General features: G+C 36.2%; 1 protein-coding gene and 1 long non-coding RNA gene across 9 annotated transcripts in view; one reads left to right on the top strand and one right to left on the bottom strand.

Annotated features, from left to right (window-relative positions):
* LOC123881104 (E3 ubiquitin-protein ligase HECW2) overlaps positions 1 to 25,069 on the bottom strand; it is a 128,351-nt gene that overhangs the window by 5,974 nt on the left and 97,308 nt on the right. For all 8 annotated transcript variants that reach the window (XM_045929676.1, XM_045929677.1, XM_045929678.1 and 5 more), the window contains 3 exons: positions 6,857 to 7,054; positions 5,862 to 6,128; positions 273 to 438 (listed from right to left, as the gene is read on the bottom strand). In XM_045929676.1, coding sequence (XP_045785632.1) covers positions 273 to 438; positions 5,862 to 6,128; positions 6,857 to 7,054 — 631 coding nt within the window. The remainder of the gene's footprint in view (positions 1 to 272; positions 439 to 5,861; positions 6,129 to 6,856; positions 7,055 to 25,069) is intronic.
* LOC123881111 lies at positions 9 to 23,584 on the top strand. Its single transcript, XR_006799416.1, has 3 exons — positions 9 to 232; positions 8,323 to 8,332; positions 23,573 to 23,584. It is a non-coding gene; the product is annotated as an uncharacterized LOC123881111 (long non-coding RNA).

The raw sequence follows: 25,069 nt of genomic DNA, 5'->3' as shown, positions 1-25,069 counted from the left end.
ACGTATAGCGTGCAAAACGGGGTCAATGCCCCGCCTACGCGGTATTTACCCGCAACCCCTATCTACGCAACGTTTATTGACCTTTAGCATCAGTCAGACGTTTTATTTGCAAAACATTGCAATCTTTTAACAATACAGGATTTTTTATACATTTTTTGTGGTATGTTATGAGTAATCATCAGTACTATCACCTATCTTCATTTTTTGCAAGCGTTCTAATAACATCCTGTAGGTATGTAAAATTTAATATCGTAAATCATCTAAAACCTTACCTGAAGCCACCGTAGTGACGCGGCGAACTGTGCGTCCAACGCGTCAACATCTTCCAAGGCGGGCGGCAGACGCAACAGGGCGCGGTACAGCGCGCGCGTGAACCACGCCTCCAATAGGTAGCCGTGAACGAGCGCCAGCCCTAGCACGCGCCCCGAAAACCTGAACCTGGAAAAGACAAATTCGTTATATTACGAGTTGGTATACGTCATAAGATGCTGGAATGGTTATCTCGAACAGAAAGACATTGTTGGTAGACCCCCCTCCCCCTACTAGGTAGACAGGCCGAAGACCACGGCGTGTGGAAATCCCTACAAGAGACCTATGCCCAGCAGTGGACATTCATGCGTTGCCGATGATGATGTTTCATTAGCCAGATAGCTACATACTAAAAAATCTACATCTACATTCTATACGCATTAAACCGTTTTCAAAGACCCCTGACACTTAAAATCGGGATATCTTGAAACCTATTGTTTTAAACAAGAGTGAATAGGTATCTCCTAGTCAATAATAGCCTAACTTAGGCCAATACTCACTTCCGCTCAGATGTATCTATTCTATCCGTATAATAATGAACAACAAAATATGATCATACTGAAAAGCTTTGAGCTGCTAAAAGAAGGACACTATGCGCTAAGATTGATTCGCCCAGAAGCTCGGATGCTCTGAAGTACCTACCTAATAGGAACTGCCTAGTTCCTAGCTCTATCTATCTACAGCTCGTAGTAGTAATAACTGATACCGCACCTACTCATTAAAAGCCTATACAATAAGCATATAATAATATAGCATATGAAAAGAGCAACCGCCGAGTTTCTTGCTGGTTCTTCTCGGTAGGAACGGCATTCCGAACCAGTGGTAAATTATTTGACGATTCAAAAGCACTTTTAAAAGTCTGTTTGAATAAAAATCTATTCTATTCTATTCTTTAATTTAAACCTCAAAATTGTGTATGACTGACATTATAAGCGATTGAGTTGCCTTTCAATGTTTTTACGTGTTCTTCAACCGTGACAGTCGCAGACTACTGACGAGGTGTCCAATGGACGCAAAAACTAGAAGCACCTGTGACTTTGAACCAGTAGGTGCGTAGTTATTCTGTTTGTAACCCGATAGCGGATGTAACGTGAGATTTTCGAGACATTTCATAAAAACCTCCGCTGTATTTGGAACCGTGGATTAGATGTTTTACGATCAAATGAGTAGGTACCTAAGAGGAATATTTTTTAAAGTAATCCATACTAATATTATAAATGCGAAGGTGCGTCTGTGTGTCTGTCTGTCTACTAGCTTTTTACGGTCCAACAGTAACCGATTTTGAATAAAGGTAAGTAAGTACAGAGTTAGTTTGCATCCCGGGGAAGACTTTTTATCCCGGAAAATCAAAGAGTTCCCACGCGATTCCTAAAGATCCATCCGCTTAACCGATAAAGGTACCGAAAAGGTATCGAAGTAGCTTGCGTACCTACGTATGATTGACATAGGCAACTTTTTATCCCGGAAAATCAAACAGTTCCCACAGGATAAAAACCTAAATTCAAGCGGACGAAGTCGCGGGCATCCTCTAGTAAATAATAATCTAAGAATAGGTGTATACTTCATCGACATCAGCAATTTTAAGGTTTAGATGGGTCCACAGTTAAACAGGTAAGATAATAACATCTATTTTATAAACTGACGGCTGAATCTCACGAGTTAGTTGGAACATGCCCGATTAGTTTCAATTCAAACCCGTCCCGTCCGGGGTTCTTTTTCAGTGCGCTTCAGCTCGTGCTGAAGAGACTGAGGCCCATTAAAAAGGACCTTGGACGGGTTTTAAATTAGTCGGGCATACTCCGACCATAGCACGTAAGTTGAGCTGTCGGACAGTTACATATTTTATAATAGATATCACTCACAATACATACTTAGTTTAAACTCTAAGATAGTGATATTCAAGGCAAGTGTGAATAGGCAACTTGTAGATGCTCCAACTTAGGCTGCATCATCACTTGCTAGCAGGTCTGATTGCAGCCAAGCGCTAGTCTATAAATTAAAAAAAAATTGATATTGAGTGACTAACTGAATTAAAATTTAATCACATTATTTTACTTAGGTGTAAGGAATAAATATTTGAGCATACGCGTTCAGAGTGAGGTTCTGCCGAGTTGCAGCCATTCCTGCACGGCACGGCAAAACCAAAATATTAAATTATTATCTTGCAATAAAAATACTTGGCCTATGACTGAACAGCGGTGTACCTACTCGTAAAACAATCAACGGAAGTCCCTGCTTTGTGAATGACAATTAAAACGCACCATAATTGATTAAAAAAAGTACAATGACCCGTTTGTTTGTGATTGAAAGCGGGGCGCTTTTATATCACTCGACGATTTGAGACGATACGGTACGATATTACGACAACCGACATATCATACATTACAACTCTGGAAAATCCGATTAATAAAAACCGATATTCCAATATCTAAACGTCCTGTGCATCAAATTATTATTTATATCATAAGGAAAGGACGGGAAATTAACTTTTATACTATTCGTAACTTAGTACTGCAATTATTGAAGTAGATAAGCACTGGAAATGTGACATACATACAAAAATATAATTATTACCACCTCACTTGACGCTCTCTAAAATTGTGAATAAGAAAAAGACTAAAAACTAGGGAAGTAGGTTTTAAAAAAATATTAAACTTGTAAGTACATACAAATTCCATATTAAAAAAGGTAAAATAAAATACTATTTAAAATACACAATAATATAAAAACATAAGACATACCTACATGTTTTTACGACATTACGTTATTGTACGCTCACAAAGTTTTACATACATGTTTATTTACATATTCAAGATTTGCATCCATAGTTGTAACTACTTTTAAAATTAATTTTGGAGGCGACATATTTTATGGATTTGATACGACATATTCATTTTATTTTCGTGACGATTTGACCTGAATTATAAACGGCACAAAAGTTGAAAACACTCAGGAGTGCGTAAATAAATATAAAAAGACCTTTTATCAATAGGTCTAGTCACCCGGCACCGGTGACTGAATGTGTTTATATTGTTCTCTTTTGTTATCTCTTTCGGTGCGTCAAATTGCTTTTTATGTGCACTTTATTATTTAATCATTGCTGAACCGTTAAACACTTGTACCGTAACAATGTTGCTATCTATACTTTAGGCCACGTGTCCACGTGCGCGCTGCCAAATATCTTCCGCGTTTTCTTGCAGAAGTCAGCTTTTTGCTATGTAAACACACTCAGCGTACAATGGCGTGCAGCTCATAGAGGTATAAAAGTACTGCCTACCCTAGTTGTAATAAATCAACACTTAAGAAACACAAACAAGAAAATCAACACTTAACAAGAAAATAAGTTCATACCTTAATGCTTACCCCGGCTTTAAACCCTGTGCACGCCACTGTCAGCGTAGCATGTCAACTTTTGCAAGTTTTGTACCTATACCCGAGTGAACTAAAGTGAGGGAACTCTTGGTTTGATCCTGAATGGAAGATATGCCATATTTTAGGCTATGGGTGACGTGAAGTCAAAGAAAAATATGCGATTCATTGGCGATTCATAGCGTCAAATGTAGTCCGAACATTTGACGCCTGCCAGTGACGTCGAAGACTCGAAGTTTTGTTCGAAGTTCCCTAACTGTCGTGAACTGTGGCTATACTCTTACTAAAAACTTGCAGAAATTAGCATGACTAAATCAATACATATAGTGATACAGCAAGAAACAGAAACACAAACATACTTAGGTTTGCCTAGGCAATCCTTAAGTGTTTTTCTAGAGGCCTTAGTCAAATCAAAAAATGGTAAATTGTAAGCGTGCTTTTTCTTAGTCAAAGGTCAAAAATCTGCTTTTGATTATTCAGACCCCAATATATTAAGGTGAATTTCTGATAGTCCCGAATCAGTCCTCATGTCGGTTAGGGATCAGACGTTACCACGTATGGGGTCACATCAGACCGTGCCATGTCCGAGTTTACCGAGCCTCGTCCGTGTAACGTTTCTTCATACAAAATTGCAATCCATGGATCGTCTGCACAATACGCTGCGGCACGGTCTACCATAAATCATCCTTGACGTGGGATTCGTCATACAAATTGACATAACATTACGTTCGGTTAACTTTTATGTACGAGTAATAGAGTCTACAAACAGTCTTGAAGTTTCTTAAGCGCCCATAATGTGACTATAATATACGTGTACTTATTGAATATTTTTTACCACCTATCTAGTTTCTTGAACAGTACTTAAGCCCTAGTGCACTATGTATTAAGATTTTTTGTTTAAGGTAGGTATGGTGGTACTTGGTAGTAACATAAATATTTATAGTGTGGCAGTAAAAAATCGTACAACAATAGCGTAATCTTCCTTATCATAAGTTCGTGACAGGAATCGCGTGATAAAGAGATATCACTTTGCAGGGCTTCGGGATGATAAATACGCCTTGACTGACTAACACACATTTTATTATCTTTTGCAACTTTTAATCTACCAGGCTTTAATCGGGCCGAAATAGAATATGACTCATTACGATAGTTATAATCATCTTTTACTGGGCACAGCTCTCTTGTAGGGACTTCCACACGCCACGGTCTTGCGCTGTCTGCGAATCCAGCGTCTTGGCAGTTCGAACCGAAGTCTCTCTCTTTCTCTATCTATCTACTTATGTGCTTTTCTTAAATATTGGTTTAGCTTAGGAAAAAAAACTATTTAAAAAAACTAGCTAAAAACACTTTTCGATAGGGATATTTAGAACTCTTACAATTTACCTATACATTTACGTATTTACATTACGATAGGAAATCTAGTTAACGATGAAGAATCTTTAACTGTTCGTCAGTGTTACAATCGTTTGCAGTTCGAGAGATAATCGCGATTGTTACGAGTACATCGATTATTCGCCATTATCGATAATAGCAGTAATTAATTCGCCACATAACAATCCAGGCCGGATTGCAAATATTGTTTTAAGACACAATATATTAAACTTTTTAGTGACAGATTTATTTATAAGTGTTTAAGTATCAGATTTTATTGGTTAACAAATCTTAGGTGTCATTTGATCAACACCTAATTAAAATGCAGAAAAGAATCGTTATTTTGTCCACCAAATGATGGCTTTGCGTCGCATTTTTCTTGCAATGTTTCGGCTCAATTTTAGGAAAAAATCGATTCTTTCTTAACCGTTTTACCAAAGTGACTCATATGCCTCTACGCCTTTGAGTATTCCCGTACCATACAATAGAATTTGAAATCCCGTAGGAAGGGTTCAATAGGTAGATCCTTATGTAAATTATGGAGAACTAGATGATGCCCGCGACTTTATCCGCGTGGATTTAGGTTTCTTAAAAATCCCGTGGGAACTGTTTGATATACCAGGATAAAAAATGCCTTAGTCAATTTCCAGGATGCAAGCTACCTCTGTAGTCTGTACCACATTTCATCAAAATCGGTCAGTATTGGGCCGTGAAAAGCTAGCAGACAGACAGACACACTTCATTTATAATACTAAGTATGGATTCTTGGCCGGTCTTAAAATTAAGTGATTTCAAAACTCAAAGTCACTTACCACTCGTGATGGTTGTCAACGAACGCAGACATCGGCGACACATGAACCGTATACGTGTCGTTTGCGGAATATTCGAACAGTCCATAGTAGGGGTTGAACAGCTCCCGCGACAGAAGGAAGAAGAATTCTCTGCTGGGCCCGCCGTAGTCCAAGCCCTCCTCGCCGTCCCACAGCACGCAGAGCTTGCCCTTCTGAAGCTCCTTTTTACTGCACGACATTATTCGCCTGAACGCGTCTTCTAGCAGATGGTCTCGGCGTATGTGTAATCTGTAAGTTTTTTAATGAAACGTTTAGATAAAGCCTGAATAGCCCAACGGTTGAAGAGCGGACTGAATTCCGAAAGGTCGGCGGTTCAAACCCCACCCGTTGCACTATTGTCATACCCACCCCTGGCACAAGCTTTACGCTTAATTGGAGGGGAAAGGGGAGCATTAGTCATCATTAGCATGGCTAATATTCTTTAAAAAAAATTGTACGATTTTTCCCACAGAATCTTCAGAAGGCGCGGCTTTATACAATTTCCACAGGTCACAGAATTCAGTAGAAAAAATTCGCGGTGTAATCCGCAATTCTATTTCCCTCATTCTTCTATTAAGTTAGGCTTTGAGATTTTTCTGGCGTAGCACCAATGGTTACCGGAAAAAGTAACGAAAACTATGCTATCGACATACCTACAAGTGTACGAGTACATGCCTAAAACAACGTTAATTGAAACTATCCAAACTTCTGATTTCGTCTACATGTTTGGAAAAAGAAGAATTTTGACGGAATGTCAACTTTTGTACAGACTCCTAATATAAATTCGGAAAGGTACCAAAAATTCAGCAAATACATTTGTACTTATCTGTTGTCTGTATCAGTTCGAACATGACGGCGTTCGAGATAGAATCAAGTTTACCTATCTAAAAGCTTCATGATTTGCTACGCGGCTTTACGGCTTTGTGGAAAGGCGATCCTGTTAAAACATGGAGCAAAATGATTACGGAATTACTTACTTTAGTTTTCCCGGCCCTTGTCCATAACCCTTGCTCTCGAGCTTCCGGTAGAACGCTCTCAATTTGGCTTCAAAATCTCTTCTCTGTGGCGCTGGAGCCCTGGTACTCCTGGTTGCGGCGGGTGACGCCACGGGCGAGGGTTCAGCAGTTGCGCATCCCGTCGCCGGCACATAGCTCATGATCTCCTGCTCGAACAGGCTGGAAAGAGGGAGATAGCATTGTAGTCACTCTTGAAAGTAATATTAACAACATCTACATTTGTGCGCTTTTTGGTTTTTAAACTTTTAGGTGAAAAGGCGCTCTTGAACTTATAGGTTATAATAATGGACCAATTTCTTTCAAAGAGACCATGTTTAACTTGACTGTTCCTACTAGGCGGGTGGAGTTGGACCCTTCGATCTTTCAGATTTCAGTACGCTCCTTGACCGTTTTGCTATTGAGGCAATGAAGGCTTGAAGCTTTGAAATAGTTTTCCAAACTTATTTCTTAATTTTTTTGGCGTTGGTTAAGCACTTCTGACGACTTATTGTTTGTTTTACATTCGCGTGCTAAAGGATATTCAAATCAGTATACCTACCTAATTCACCTAAGTAGGTGAAAAATTAACCCAGGTGAATTAAGTCTACGGCATCTATTCGCGAAATCCTATAGGTTCACTTTAGAACTTTCAATCCTGTTAAAACTTTCATTACTGTTAAAGATAGATCCAAAAACGATTAATCAAGTTAAACTAAACTTGGAAAATATAAGCTAAATCATGTTGGTAGAACCTTTTGGATACTAGTGATTATAAATTAAAATTCACTTTCGCCACACATCCGACATTCGTAAATGCTGTAAATGTGCAGACGCATGATTGTTTCACTTTTATACATTTCGTTGTTATGCACCTCTCACATAACCTTAACCGAAATGCTCGTCCAGGTGTGAACCTGCAATGCCAGATTGTAATCTGCTCTTTAAGACCTTAGTATAAAGCCTAAGTTGTAGAACACAGGATGTTCTCTTCGGATGTACTGCCAGATGTACTGTGGTTACCAGAGCGAAGATTATTAAAACAATCATTTGTCGGAACGATTGCTCATAATTTCATTATATTCTGTCCAGCTTATGTATCTTTATTGCCCATTAGGGTTAGTTTACAGATCTTAATACTTAGGTTCTGCCAAATTCTACCTTACGGCATGCAATATTACAATAACACAGTAATGAATACAATCTTCTCATTAAAATAATATTACTTATTACATTTATTTGCGAAGTAATAATTCTAGTCTAAGTATCAATCAGACCACTTATTGACTGGCCCACGTCCTAATACTCGCTCCCTGTTGTTAAAATGCAGAATTACAGTAAAAGCACCATAAATTCAGCTAACCGCAACCATTGATATTGTACCAATGTATGATTCAGCATTTTCGTAACCAGCAGATTTGCATACCTATGAGTGAGTAGGTATGTGTAAGATATTAGGTAGTAAGTTAATATGCAATGAGTCTTCACATTCATAAATCAACTTTGATGTTATAAATGCGAAAGTGTTTGTTGGTTGGTTCATAGACTTGTCGGTTTGTCCTTCAATCACGTCGCAACGTCGCAGCCGATCGACGTGATTTTTTGCATGGGTATAGTTAAAGACCTGGAGAGTGACATAGGCTATTTTTTATCGGGTTCTCACGGGATTTTTAAAACCTAAATCCACGTGGACAAAGTCGCGGATATCAGCTAGCTAATTCATAAACAGGGATTTATTGGATGACACATCGCCGACTTTGAACTGCCCGAACTATTCAATTATATGAATAGGTAGCAGTCAAACCAATTTTGGCGTGACAATAGGCAATAATATAAACTACTTAAACAACCAACTGAATAGTAATACGGAAGCCAATAAGCGCTCTATCTACTGCGTCAAAGTGTACCTATTGGGAGATCAGCAGGCCGATTCAGAACCCTTCGATAACATAATTGTCGATCGATTCGGCAAGTTGTCGTTCGATAAAATGTATTTTCAATTCAGAATAACCGAATCGACAGTGAAATTGTCGAATCCGAAACCGAATCGAACAGACGTAGATATCGTTCGATTACGACTATCAAACGCTATTCACAACAACCTAACCGAATAATATTTGTCGAACGTCCGATAATTTTTGATGTTTACTTCTCGAAAGCTATAGGGCATTCGATATCTTTTTGTTCACCTAGTTTCGTACCATCGTACAAGAAACAACAGTTTTGAAACTTTGAAATTTAATATTATTTGTTGTCATAGCGGCAAGAAATACACATTTTGTGAAAATTTCAACTCTCTACCTATTACGCTTCACAAGATACAGCCCGCTGACAGACAGACGGACAACGGAGTCTTAGTAATAGGGTCCCGTTGGTGCCCTTCGGGTACAAAACCCTAAAACCAGCGGACAAGAATCACAATACCGAGCTTAAAAGGGCTAGAACCCAGAGCCGTAAAACCAGTTAATAAAAAAAAAACCAAACTTGCCATTGATTGACAGACGTAATTGATGTTTGACATTTGTGTTGTATTTACGAGGATAGCTTTAATAAAACTTCACTAGTACATTTCGATGTTTTTCTCTCGAAATCAATAATTTAATAAGCTATCATTTTAAGTAATGACTTAAATTACCTTCAAGATGAATAAAAGTTATTTTTTAATGTTTAATTTGAATTTAAAAACAAGTAAAATTTTGGTTACATAACATACTTTATAAATGCACATGTAATCGCAATGTTTCTTATCGAAAACGGTATCGTAATCGAAATCGAATCGAATCCTTTTCTCGAACGTTCTGAATTGCACGATAAAATTTGTTCGATTCGTGATCGATACCGAATCGAATCGATTCGTTATGTTATCGAAGTGTTCTGAATCGCCCTGCAGGAATAATTCTGCTGAACGTTATTTTGTATATTTTCAGTTATTTATACTCTCTTTTAAGTAATATACTTTGTCTATGAATAGGGAAAGGCATTCCTTTTTTGTGACTTGACTAATGCCTTCCTTTTCCGCTCATTCTATATTGATGAAACACACAACTCTAATTTAGAATACTCGTTGAGTGTCTTTGGAGTTATGATTCTAACATAAAGACACAGTCAATGGCGCTTATTTAATCCTTTGAACTACGTACCTACTGGAATTTTGCCTTATATTTTTCGTCTTTATTTGTAAGTACTCCAAAATACTTATAATATGCAAAATTTCGTAGAGCTTTACGTAAAATTACAAGATCGTGCGTCTATTTTTCAATGTGCGGCAAAACTATTTTTATTTGGATAAAAATGGAAATTATTATAGTGAAAGAAATTCATCGCCACTAGTTCCTTTTTTCTTACAAGCTATATGTTTCCATGCATCAGTATTCTATAGGTATATTAATTGTTGTTAAATATTCCGAGAACATCGGCTTTTAAATCTTCCTTTATGGGCCCGCGCGATTGAAGCCGCGGGCAAAGCTAGTCCTAATGGCCCACAAGGTACAATGAACCGTTCAAAATTGTGCCCAAAAAAGAGAGGAAGATCGCCATTAGACAGAGACAAAACGAGGGCTCTAGGCTAGCGACTTGGAGCTATAATCGATTTGGAGGAGATTTAATGTCGCTCCGCCCTGCCGGTGATCAACATGGCGTAATTAGAATAATGTGGACTCGGAAATAGGACTGGTCCCAAAATTTATCGCCTACAGACATGCCAACCTCCAACTCTAACTTAAGTCGGCATCCAACATGGCTATCTTCAGATCAAATTGTATCGCTATCGACGAGCCAAACTAAATGACAGGGCACTACCTACCTTTTCTGGAAGCGTTTCATCGTATTTTCGAACCGTCATAGCTTCGGTCTGGAAGACGTTAGAAAGCTGAAATTTTCATGATGTCCTACCCAATTTCTTTCGAACAAATGGTCAATGGCCATACAAGTACTGTAGTTTCATTGAACAATGGACATTAAACTGCGAGCGACCAGAATGTTATTATAACGCCTACAAATGGACTCGCAATATTTTCTCAGTCTGTCAACTGACATTTGAAAAGTACGGTTATCGAGATCAATATTTTACTGTTTGAAACGTGTTGGCATCAGACACGTTGGAAGATCTATAGGTGGCTATGTTATACGAAAACATCTTGCCACGTGCGCCTTATCACAGAGATCTGAAATATATTTAAAAATACTTCTCAAAGTGTATTCAATTATTCAGAATTTGAATGACAATGGTAATCATGGGATATTTTGGCTGCCCCGAGATAAAATACGAACTATTGTAAGGTAATCACTTATTTATAAACATTTGATTAATTTGTGTACCTACATTTCTGTTAAGAATAACGTTTGTGACAAATATTTGAATACCACAATGTAAGCTTCTTTGATCACAATTATTTTATTAAGATATTGTGGCTGTGGCTAATTCTGTTTTCATAATCTCAAAACTTATTGAAAGTAACAGATCTGAATGTATTGCTATCCCTTTCGTTATGGTCTCTGCAGGAAAGGAAAGCACTATATTAAAACAAATCAATTTAGTTTAGAGATTCTGTACAAGTGCAACAGAAAGCCACAATGTGACGTCTAAACGCAAAGCAACTCGAGCTTCTAACTGCAGTAATTGGTGCTTTTTATGGCAGCATGATTTTATCTGATATTTTGATTCTCGCTCCAGATTCAGTTGCGGCTCACTTACGGATACAACTGGCTCGCTGCCAGCAGATGTGTTTACATTCTGCGCAAGCACAAGCGGTAAATACTCATATTTCTCTTGGTGACCCCATTTATAGTTTACAGCTTTACACCAAATAGCAGAATCGGAAATATAGAGAATACATATATTGGTTGCGAAATCAGAATAGCTATAAAATAATGACAAAGGCCGCAAAATATGTAACTAGAGGAAAATATAATAACAGAGGGACAAGACAAAAAGAAGAAAGGAAGGTAACATACGTAAAAAATTATATAAACACGCCAAAAGTAAAAAAATCGAAGAAAACAATCAAAGGAAAGGTATACCTTATTATATACTAATCTATAAATAATAGGAAAGTATGTTTGCTGGATTAGTCTGATGGTCAAAATAATAATAAATAGTCAAGAAAAATAATAATAAATTGTTTTTGTAGGAAAGGGTTTGATGAACTAATTCGTAAAGCAAAAATAAACATGCAAGACAACGTAATCAATCATGCCTACTCATTGTCTGTAATAGTTGAACACAATAAGTAGTAACGCAGGTTATATGTATTATATAATGTCAAGATAAAGGTTTTGATTTTTGAAGCACATTAGTGTTACGTAATATAGCAACGGTAGACAAAACAAACCGAATTCAGCGCACCCGATTCGCAGAACTATTTCAGTTCCTCTTATAGCGCCACTTTTTCATAACATTAAACTAAATTATAAAGCACTTGATGAATGCTGACCTATGTGTTAACCCTATGTAAGCCTGGCTTTGAAAAAGGTATTTCTGTATAATTTCGAATAAACTTTTACAAAGAGCTTTTGTACAGTCTAAGTTAATGTACCTCAGTACCACTGGTTAGAAATGTTCTACCTACCGAGAAAAACCATCAAGAAGTTCTATAATCAAAGCTTCTCAAAGCCCTTAGAACTGTGAAACGATATAATATGTACTACAGTTTTCGATGTAGACAGGTTACCTTTCACATAGCTTGGCAATTCTAAGGAACATATGAGTGAATTAGTTGCTTGTTATTATATGAAAATTTATTTTATATACAGGATCAAACTCCGTAGAGCGTACCTTTATAGAGAAAAAATAATCATACCATATTGTTTCATTGTTGAAAATTGTGGAATCCAGCGCGTACCTAACTGACTAATCGTTATCATAGAAACAGTAAATAGAGTAGTAGCTGTGCAAGTCTTAACATATTTTATATCTAAAACGTAGAAGAAGAAATACGAAAAGAAAGTTTCGTTTGCACGCGTGTGTGTGCGTCGGAGGCAAGGCCGCTTCCCGACACCGATGGATGGGAATGACCTAAAATTACCCTCGCTCCAGCAGATATTACTCGTCAGTCGTTAGACGATGAGAGTGTTGTGGCCCTAACAACTATATCACACATGCGACTCATGTAAAACAATAACACCTCGACAAAAAGTCGCTTCTCCATTTTGTGTGGAAAAACTTGAAAAGGCAAACACGTCGTTTGGGATAAACCCACCAAATTCTTTCGTGTTTTCTCTAATACTAGCGGATACCTTAAATCAGCTTAGTTTTTTTTTTGAGATTTTATATTACATAAACAGCCGCATTAAGTTGGTAAACTGTGCTTAATAGGTTCAACCGAAAACCATCAATTTATTTAAAAGAACAAGAGTTTGTCAACTACATATCATTGATATTGCCTATACTGGTTAACTTATCCGTTTTTAAATGACTTATGGAATGATATATGGGACGATACCAAGATAAAAAGTATTGAAACTAAGTTAAAGTCTGTAGTGTGGTTTGAGGACAGTGAGGCCGGAACAAAACGCACTGGCGAGAAAATACGCGAAGGCACGCGAGTTTGTATAATATTGATAAAATCTATATTTTAGATAATACGCTTAGGTTAGTAAATATTCTGCGTTATAGAACCCAATATTTTTTAAAGTTCAAACCAGTCACCATTTTATACAAGCTATTTTTTTAGTAATTAGTTTTTCCTACTCTAAAAAAGGACGGTATGGTACGTAATTAGGTGCATTTTTGGTTATAAGGCTATTAAAAAACTATTGTATAAACAAATGGCTGATTCTGTTGTACACAGTCTCTAAACTAAACTAAATAAAATGGCAGGTATAGACATATAGAGCTATACTTTTCACAATGGTCCCTGCGGAAAAGAAGAGCATTAGTCAGACATGTCAATTTACCTACTGTGTGCAACAGAATAAGCCACACTGTATTGATAATTTCTACAATCTACCTCATTCCTACAAACCCTAATTTCTCCAGCCATCGCGCGCCAAGCGAACGCAAGGAAGGTTACAAAACAAAAAATGTAAAACATTTCGTATTCACAATAATAGCTTCACCGCAGTCATTACATAAGCATCCGGCACATCCCAAACATATATCATTGTGATGCCACCAATCTCCAAAAGTTAATGACTATAGGAGGCATTCCCCTGTGGCTCCAACCATCGAGCATATCTAACACGCCTAGGAGAGGTGACATTGCGCTTTCGTTCAACCAAAAAGTCTACCGCCACAGCACTAAAACAAACACCATTACTATCTTTAGCATACTGTATATTAGATCAGAAGATGTTCACGACTTAATCCGCATGAATTTAGGATTTTAAAAATCCCGTAAGAACTATTTTATTTTCCGGGATACAAAACCTTTGAGTGCCTTAAGTTCTTTAACTACTATACCCATTCATTTCAAATTGTTTTCAAAAGACTTTCGATTTTCGATTTGAGGTTTACAATTCAACATGTACTTTTATTATCTTCTCTGTTGAGCTTCTCCGTTAGACTAGACTAATCCCGGATTTTAAATTCCACCGTTTAGACTTTTATCAAAATTCTCCCTATGCTATGATAGTCAATTATTTATCGCATTGATTATTACATCGTTCAGTGCTTCAAATACTAAGCTAGCTATTTTGATTAATAAACTTGTCAAATCTTCATAGAAAATTGTAAAATATATATTTTGGACCGAGTGATCTGGTACTTTAGCAGACGGTGAGGTAGCGTATATCACCTCCCCTCCGTCAGAAGGAGCAACTCTCCTTTAAGCTCGGAGCACGCGTGCCGCGTCCGGGCCTAAGGCTATCTTAACCCCTTGAATTACTGAAAAACCTCACTTATGAGTATTGTCTCAAAGTTTAAAATAGTTTACGATTGCCATTTTTTATAGACAACAGGTGTACCGCGCAGGCCACGGGCCGGTATCGGCGATAGTTTTGAGAAGTTGAGAGATTCATTTTAAAGTTAGAGCGGCAATGTCATAGTCATTTATATTATATTAAGAGTAGTTCATAATGACAGTTGATTGAAAATAATACCTAGGGATTTGCAGTAGAGTCCGTAATTGCAGATTAAACTGTTGTGTAGCAGTCATAAGTTAGTCGCTTCAAAACGTACATAGGTACCTACTACATTTTTCCTTTTATTGCCGTATACGAGACCGTTCAGCGCTCACCTGCTCAAGTTGTCCATGCATTGCTTCTCTAATGCCCCTATAACTAGACTAGGTCCTCAAAGACGTAGTCTGTGCTGTAGCTCATGACTCATTTTGACTTTAGTTAGGCCTATCATCATTCATTCTACCACCTCTGTCCAAATAATAACGTTTAAGCATCCTTTACCTAAGGGAAGACATTCGTACAAGGTACGCTCACGGGGCCTGATGTCTTGATTCTTTAGTGAGTTCAGTTTTGAGTAGATCGAACATGACACGGAGGTTTAAAGCTATTGTGGTAGTAATTTAATTAAGCGCACGATGTTTAGATAGTAATCAATGAAACCGAGATGCTACTTGATATAGAGATACGGTTGAGTGAGACGATAAAACAAAAATAACATGAATACTCAGTAAAAAGTTGAACGGGAATAAAAAATATAGGGCAGCCATTTGGAAGAAACTTTTAAACCAAACCAATAAAGCAGATCTTTCGATTGTTGTTAGTCAAGTAGGTGAAATAAGGAAGGTAACAGGACTTAATGCATATGGAATAGAGTTAGACAATATATTATTATAATTACTTTTGTGAAGTGCACACAACATAAAACAACGTAAGGGTTTTGTGTTAAACAGTCAATCAAATGTTATATTAACATTTTACACAATAAAGAACATGTGCAAATAAAAGAAATAAAATTGTACAATTGTATATCTTCACATACAAGTGTAAATTAAAAATTTATAACACCCCCGACGATCCAAAGTATTTGAGTTTTCCAAAACATCATTTTCAAATAAATAATTATGTATTTAGGCAACGTCCATCTTGACATTTGTCTATTGACATAATATTATGAACCTAACGGTTATCTAACCTTCTTTTCTACAAGAAAACTAGAAAATAGCTGATAACTTTTAAACGGCTGAACCGATTTTCTTGGATTATAGCTAAGAACACTCTCGATCAAGCCACCTTTCAAACAAAACAAACTAAATTAAAATCGGTTCATTAGTTTAGGCGCTACGGTGCCACAGACAGATACACAGATACACACGTCAAACTTATAACACCCCTCTTTTTGGGTCGGGGGTTAAAAATTACTCGCAATTGTTAGCTATCGAATAGCCCGGAAGGATGATGTTCAGTATATCTAGATGTAATAAAAAGCACCTGCGTAAAGCGAAACGGATGTGAGAACCCGTTTGCCCGCCAAATCCGGTGCATATTTTGTTCGTTTTAAAGAATTTATTGTTTTAAGTGATAATGAAAGTAGAATTAATTATTCAAGGTATGAAACAGTTGGTTAAATACCAATAATACACTAAATACTACTAATAAACATAAAGCCATTAACTTATAATTTAGCAAAGTCAATAAAAATCAACTATATCTGAAATAAGTCAATAACAACATCATTAGGATTATTAAACAAATCTTTAGATGATTAGCAGTTTATGGAAAGATAATTTAATTTACTTCATAGAAATATATTTATAGAAGATATTGAAATCATTATTATCTTCATAGTAATTTTTGTGCGGGTTAACATTAATTTAGGTGTAATTCTATATTGTGGATATTAAGATAATATTAGGGTCGATACAAAATGACTAGTAGGTAAGATAGGTAATAACCGTTTAGCCCGCGGTCCCAAACGCCCAGTGAGGTTTCATCAACCGCTTCAGTGTTATTTACTACTACCGCGCCTGTAGGCTTTCTGGTATTACTATGTTACAATTTCCTATGTTCATCTTTTTCGTCCTAGCATGTCTCCGTTTCGTACTTACATATTTAAATTGAAAGAGGGAAGATTCAAATTTTCAGTTTTATGTCATACACATACTCTCGTGCGTTATATGGGCAGATGAAACAACAGACACAACTAATTTCAGAAGAATAGTTTTGAGGAAACCAATTTATAAGTTATTAAAAATATCACACACAAAACAACCTCTTACTTTTATCATAGGCACAGGAAACGATAACTTTGATAATAATAACTACTACTTAATATAAAATTGGAAGCGTTGACAAAGCACCGACCTTACAGAGCCTTAGCACATTACGTGCCCAATATTCTGCTAAATTACTTCCTCTGCGGACCATTGCTAACAAGAAAACAAAAGGCGTATTGTGTTGTGGAAACAAATTCAACGCGAGCCTTGAAGCCACCTGTCTAATTACACTGAAACTACTCAATGACAGTTTTGTATAATTTTGTTATTCTTGTACATTACTATCGCAAAGTACCTCTAGAGTTCTCATTGTAATGTACAACATATACTCGTTAAGAACGACCAAATTTTTGGTGAGACCGTGACTGTGTCTAAGTTTTAGATAAATGAACCTATTGTTTGTCAAAGAGAAAAATATCTTGTTTGTTTTTGAATATATTCTTAAGATTCTCTACATTTTCAATTGTAGGATCAATAAGTCCTATATTCAAACAGGGTCACTCCGTACTCTCCTTCTCAAAATATAGAGATATAGCTATCATAATTAGTAACCATTTCTGTTAACTACATTACACGCAGGTAAGCCTTTTCATGAGCATGCCTGTCACCGATATAATGCCCTCTATGCTAAAAAACTGTGTGTAGAACATCTTTATTCAGTTGCTGTCCTAAATAAAGAAAGCTGGCTAATTTAAAAAGGCATAGCCTCTGCCTTTTTTACTAAGCCTGATGAAAGCAGAATCCCAGACCAGGTAGGTAAGCTGATTTTCTTCCCATCTGATCATTCATTTCACCGACCTTTCAACGACAACGATCGGCGTGAGAAGAAAACCAGCCTTATAGAGGTTCTGTTTTTGATACTAACAATAATACAAAAGAAAATCTAAAGCTAACTGCTTTACTAACAGTTTTCAAGGCCAGTATAAAATTAACGCCGAAATAAATAATTACATTGTGTCGTAGGTATGGACTTGGTATTGTAATTAGCTGAGGAACTTGTTCGATTTTCATTTAAATATAGATATCTGTTGAAGCGTGTTTCAGTTACACTGGACAATTACTGTAAGTGATAAGAGACAAAGTTGTGATGTAGTTTCATCTATCTTTGGAGTTAGTAGATTAAAGTAGTCAATGTTTATAATGAATTCTTATTATAGTTTCCTTTGCTTCGCTAATTGCTATTTTATTTTCAAGTTCATTTAACACTTTAGAATCGAACTATATTGTAGTAGAGTCACTAGACAAGCAAAAGTGACGCTTCGATAAAGTTTGTAAGGAATAAAGTAGGCCTTCATTTATTTTTTATTTTCATTTCAAATAACATGAAGTGACTAGGTAAGCTTGGTCTATGTCGGATTAATACAGTAGACTAACATGTAGGTAGGTATTACAAGGGTTTCCATTTTGTTTTGCGTCATTTAGTAGGATTAAATTCTATTATTGTCTTAAACCTACTACTACTCAGCCTACGCATTCAGTCATTGTTAAAAAAATCTGGTGTTTTTCGAGGCTCAACACTGGGACCTAATTTCTATAGTTAACATATTTTTGAAAATTTTATTGAAGGTGATCCCTTAAGGTTTAAAAAGTTATAAATGTTTTATATTTTAATGCAATTCAGCTATTTCACCTAAAAGGTATAATAAACTGTCTGTCAAAGATGAGTTTAGCTTTTAGAGTAAGTAAATTTTAGATTATGTTAGTTAATGCCAGGATTATAGGATATAGCAGAACGTGGACTTAATACCTACTATCGTTTACAAATACATAAGTATAATTAATAGCTTCCGGAGTCAGAAACCGTTAAACAATTCAAAGGATGGACATAATGAACACACAAAAGCCCTAAAAGGCTTATTTAGGTCCGCTATAAATAAATACCTAATGATGCCGGCCGCATGCTAACCGAGGGGTCAGGGTTGAGAGGGCCCATGGCACACCATTGTTTACAACTTCCTGTCTGCACTCGTATGTAGATCATGCGGTAATGAATCATAATCTATAAAATGAGGGTAGAATTAATTGTTACAGTTACTTGTTTACAACTGTTTCACTCGAATTTATGCATGTGAAAGTAAGTCTGTTTTAACGTTTGAAAACGGCTATTATAACCAGGGACCAGGTTTTAGCCTTTTAGCAGTGTTATTTTCAGAATTAGTAACTGTTGTTTGATTCGTATAATTTTGTCTTTTTAGAGATTTTACGAATCTGCAATAATAAATAATTAGCGCTCCCAGACGAAAATGAAAATCACTAATTAATATCAACACCTGTCAGAAATCCGAAAGTGTTTGCTTGTAGGACACTTTTATCCCTCTGTCATTATTGCCATACCGCAAAGACTGGGACTCTCTTGGAATCATGTCAAGACAAATGAGCATTTCCATTTGCCATGCAACCTTAAATCCCATGGAAGTACAAAGACTTTTTATCCTGGCAAAATAAAGTTGATGGTTATTAAACACCTAAATCCACGTAAGTAGGCGAGGACGTGCGCAAAGCTTTTAAAAACAAAAATAAAAGCATACTTCTTTCAGTTTAACAGACACCTGTGAAAACAACTGTTTAATTAAATTTCTTCGCAAGGTTGAGGCAGCAACAATGTGGTCCGAACTCCCACGTTAAAACAATGAAAGTGGTTCCTCTTTTTTCGCTTTCAACACACGATGACGTACGTCTTGCACTTAAAAAGTGTAACGAAACGAAAAACTAGGTTATATGCGACTCATAAAATCTAAGTGGCAGAGCTACTCTACAATATTACGCTTACATATTTATGAAACGATGATTTGAACATTTAGTTTCAGCTGACTTTCAGACAAAGCATTTTTTTACAGACTTCCTGGGGATTGTCAATGGGGAATTAGTGGTATTCAGTCTGTCTGCTAAGTGTATCAATTTTGTTAATCAAATATCGGTACTTATTGCACCTCAATAGAGGTAGGTATAGTAGGTATCGATTATGTAACACGAAAAAAGTGTAACATTTAAAACTAAACAAAAGTACAACAATGTTTTAACTTTTAAAACAGACACCATGATAGCCCATCGCGGTCATTAACGACACATTAGATAATAACTTTGACCTATACACCATGCCACACCATAATACAACATACAAAGCTTGATATCCAACAGTAATCTTATTTAATGCAGTAACAATGGCTTCAGATAATCTAGGCACAGTATAATAAACACAATGTTTATCCACGCGATTGTTGTTGTGCTAATGATTTATATTATGCAGACGTACATATATACAGACGTAATTTGTTGTCCGTCCATCGTTGCCGTAGAGACGGGCTTATTCATGAATAATTGTTCCAATTTCCTATTTATTTATTACAGAGAAGCTTTAAACCGCGACTTCGTTTGCGTAGAAGAATGAATGAATATACTTTTTAATACAGTTGCTCAAAAAGTGGCGCATTGCAGGGACGTATAGCGTTCGGGATGTGGGCTATTACATACTCGTGCTTTTTCTTTACCTTTCCCGCACTCGTGCTTTTTCTTTCCCAACTGTCAAAATATTAAAAAGAAAAACCAACCATGAAGTTTTTACTAAAAAAATTCATAGAAGTTTTTATGATTCATGCAAATGCGTATTTCTAATAAGAAGCTACTAATTTGTTTCAATATCAGATTTAATAATTTAATTGAATGAGTTTGGTTAGGTTTCATTTCATTTCATCTCATTAAATTTCATTTTCATTTCATATCAATAAAAAACTTCTACTGAAGACTTGGCTGTATGGGCTTAGTTCCCTTTGCCTACCAGAATGGGTGAAGAAAAAAAAAACTCTGCTTATATTCTACGGTTGGCGCCATTTTTCAGAAATTTTCTTTGCGAGTTTAGTTGTTGGTTGCCTAAAATGAGTAATTTCGACCCTAGTTTTTTATATCTATTAACAATAAAGTTGTTTTAAATTAAATTAAGTTAGTTGAGTTTATTGTGTTTTTATTATTTTATTAAATTGCTTCATTTTTTCGCAACTGTATTAAAAATAGTCGTTCAGTACACGTGCGGAACCGTCATTGCAACTCGTTCCGACTGTCAACCCTCGCCTTCAGCTACGCCTCGGCTCGGGCAGACATTTGTCGGAACTCTTTGCAATGACAGCCTTTCCGCACTTGTAATGAAATATACTATTTATTGAACACCACAAAATTAATACAGAAAAAACATACAAAGCAAAACAAAATGTATTGATTATATTAAATTTGCCAATATTGTTTGATAGATTTAAGTTATAGTTTTACTACATAGTTTTAGTACCTAATTGTTTACTGTCCTAAATAAATAAAAATAAAATAAAATAAAATAAACACGAGGAAGAACACACGCACCACGCACAGTTGCGTAAAAAAGCATTTTAACTTCATATTTAGTTTGACTTAGAATCCACTTCCTTCCTATGCCTTTCACCATCAAGGCAATGAGTTCAAGAGTTTTAACCACATTAGGTACCTACTGCATTTATTACAATATTTCTTTGTTATATAAGCAACATTCTATCACGTCATCGTAAACAAAGTCAGAGCCAAGGCTTTACCGAATTATCGTCTGATGCAAATACGAAATAAAATAATTACTCTAATTACTAATGTAAGGACTAATATAATAAGCGATAATAGTCCTAAAGTACCTCTAACTTTTCGGATTTCTGTAATAATTTTGTCGAGTTATTCCATAACAGCAGAGCGTTAGACTGATTTTTATGGCTAGGCTCTCGTTATCAGTAAGTTACACATTAGTTAAATGGTCTGTTGTAAGGTATCTAAGGTCAGTTGCATATCGAACAGTTAAGGTAGGTAAGTAAGGTACCTAGTAAGGTTATCGTCAAAGTTAAGTTTTACCACCAAAAAGTAACGACCTGTTTTAGGTTTAGGTTATAGTCTTATTACTGAGCAAGTTTTGAATTTAGCACAAATAAAAATAAAAAAATTAACATCTACCTAATTGAAATTGCGCGTAATTACAAAATTCCTATAAAGGGATCTTCTGAAATATCAAGCTTTTGTATCCCAAAGTCGAATTGCGGCACAAAATTCATATTATCCTTAACCTATCATTATTTCATTTAAAGGATCCTCCCAGAGCTTTTCAATTTTGAAATTCGGTCTGGGGATAATTAGTAGGGAAAAAAGATTTATGACGAGCAAAAACCGACTTGAATGACGCTTGGCTAAAATAGCTTTTGATAGCAGACAGCTTGGCTTTTACGTGATAAAGGTTAATTGACTTCTGAACCTTAAGTTTTGCCCCACTGGTGTTTGAATTGAATTGTTTACAAAACTTAAGTTTTTACAAGACTTTACTAATTTTAAAATTTACTCAGGAAATCAGAGCTTTACTGAGAAATTGTATGACACTATTTTTAACCCCCGACCCAAAAAGAGGGGTGTTATAAGTTTGACGTGTGTATCTGTGTATCTGTGTATCTGTGTGTCTGTGTATCTGTGTATCTGTGTATCTGTCTGTGGCATCGTAGCGCCTAAACGAATGAACCGATTTTAATTTAGTTTTTTTTGTTTGAAAGGTGGCTTGATCGAGAGTGTTCTTAGCTATAATCTAAAAAAATTGGTTCAGCCGTTTAAGAGTAATCAGCTCTTTTCTAGTTTTCTTGTAGAAAAGAAGGTTAGATAACCGTTAGGTTCATAATATTATGTCAATAGACAAATGTCAAGCTGTCAAGATGGACGTTGCCTAAATACATAATTATTTATTTGAAAATGATGTTTTGGAAAACTCAAATACTTTGGATCGTCGGGGGTGTTATAAATTTTTAATTTACACTTGTTAGTCAGTTTAATTCAGTTTATGCACAACTACCCAGATGATGTCCGCGACTTCGGCCACTTGGCTTGGATTTAAGTTTTATTTAATCCCGTGCGAACGTTAAACGGGTGGGTCTTGAAACTATAGCAAACAGACAGACAAACTTTCGCATTTATAAAATTATATATATGGATATAGATTATATGTGGAGTTCAATAGTGCTAACAAGAACAATAAATTTTAAATACAACCAATACTTAGGAACTAACTAAATTACCTATAGGTAAGTCAAGAATGATTCTTTTTGGATGTAGGGGTAAAAATTGGAAACAAAAATTATGAAACTGTTTTTTTTAGGTCAGCTTAAAATTCTGAATCACTTTTTTATCATTCAAAACAATTTTTGCACAAGAAAGTCAAATTTGCATCCGTTATCAACGAGGCAAGCCTTTTTAATAAAGGTCAGTGTACGATTGGTAAGGCACTCCCGCGCTATTCATACTTGGTGACTAAGTTAGAACAACCTCTATACTTACCGATAGCTTCAAGGTTTTAAGTAATTACTTACTTTTACTACACACTCTTACGCACTCGGGGTAAGATTCCAAAATCGTATAAGGTTTCATAGATGAATCCTTTAACATTACCAAATACTTAAAGATCTTTTTGTTACAATGATATGCATTTAACTTAGAACTGATTATTTTTAGAGTTCCGTAGTAAAATAAGGAACGTCGTCCAGTACGTCTGTCCGTGTGTCACAACCAATTCAAAAATAAACTAGAAGAGCTGTGAAGTTAACAAGCACAGTCATGAAAAAAAAAACAGTATTTTTCAGCGAGTTGAAAAAAGTGTTGATAATAATAACGAGTAACATCTGCCTCATTATATAGTTATATAATTTCATTATGAAGTTTCTTAAATAGTTTTGGAAAAAAAACGTTTTAGCCACTAGCATAGCTATGGAACCCTACATTATTCTCGTTCTGAGACTCATTTAACGATTTTTTCAGTTTAATGAATTATCCGGATTAAAGGATCAATATTAATTAAAAACAACAAAAAGTCAAATTTATAAATATTTACCCGTAGCTACTCGATTGTTAACATTTCTTGTTAGACTTAATAAAAATTCCAAAAATTGACACTAATTAAAATCCAAAATGCACCGTGACGTACACTTTGATTAAAAACACAATTACTCATTGAAAACAGTAGATAATTAAAGAGATACATCATCTGAACGGATATGACGGAGACAGTTACTCGTAGTGGCGACTTGGCAACTAAAGCCTGTTTTTCACCGCAACCATATTACCTACTCGCTACCACTTCTGCGGGAATCTGGTGGCACTAGATTGAATGTTAAGTCGCATCAAGTACTGTCTAAATTAGGGATGTCAAATACTCATTTTCTTAAAAAAAACTTAATTTACTTTGCAATTGTTCATTGTAAGGTCTACATCTCCTGAGGATGCTCTGGTATCGCAGCGAAACGTGCGTCGAGTGCGTTCTAATGGTTTTGTGTGGTGTTGCGTGGTGGTACTTGGCGCTTGCTTGGTGGCTGGCTTTTACGCACGCATAGCTTTCTCTATCGCTGTCGAGTCTGAACGTCATGTGATAGTGATTTAATAGAAGTAAATGTAGCAGGTAGTACCACTTTTATAAGTTACGCCGATGTACCTGTGCAGAAATCTTATTTTTGAATGGCGTGCAAATATATCGACTAATCATAGTGCGTTTCCGGCCGCTATTGGTTGTTACCTGTGCGCAATGTTTTGTACGCGCGAATGAAGAGCGAGATAGCACGGGTCTCTGTAGCCAAGCAATATTAAGGTCTGTATTTCATTGGTGTAAATTTGGTTTTAATCGGCGTAAGATTACGATTTTCTGTGCAAACGAATTATGTCAATGCAATAAAAGTGGTAGTGATGTAAGCAAGAGAATTTTCCAGAGTGGCAACCCTAGGAGGGTAGCTACTTCAACAATCCCGTCAGCCTTGGGACATCTGGACCAGTCGGCCCGCCACATCCCGACAATGCCATTACGGACCAGCAATCCCTTTTTATTAGACCCTTTTAATTGTATACCGCACTTAGTTGCTACTTTTTACTTCATACCTAGTAAATAGTAATGGTGATTCTTTTAAAATTACCGTAATGCTACATTATTAATAAACTCGCGACTTGTTTGCGTTCTGTTGGAATTTAAATGACTTAAACGCCATCTTGGATATGCCTCCATACTGAATTTACCTATGATATAGCCTATGGACTCACCTAGGATTTCAAGTATTCGAAGTCTATT

This window comes from Maniola jurtina, chromosome 3 (genome assembly GCF_905333055.1).
Source record: "Maniola jurtina chromosome 3, ilManJurt1.1, whole genome shotgun sequence".
Lineage (NCBI taxonomy): Eukaryota > Metazoa > Arthropoda > Insecta > Lepidoptera > Nymphalidae > Maniola > Maniola jurtina.
The sequence above is the reverse complement of the archived record's forward strand: the minus strand, read 5'-3'. Positions and strand labels throughout refer to the sequence as shown.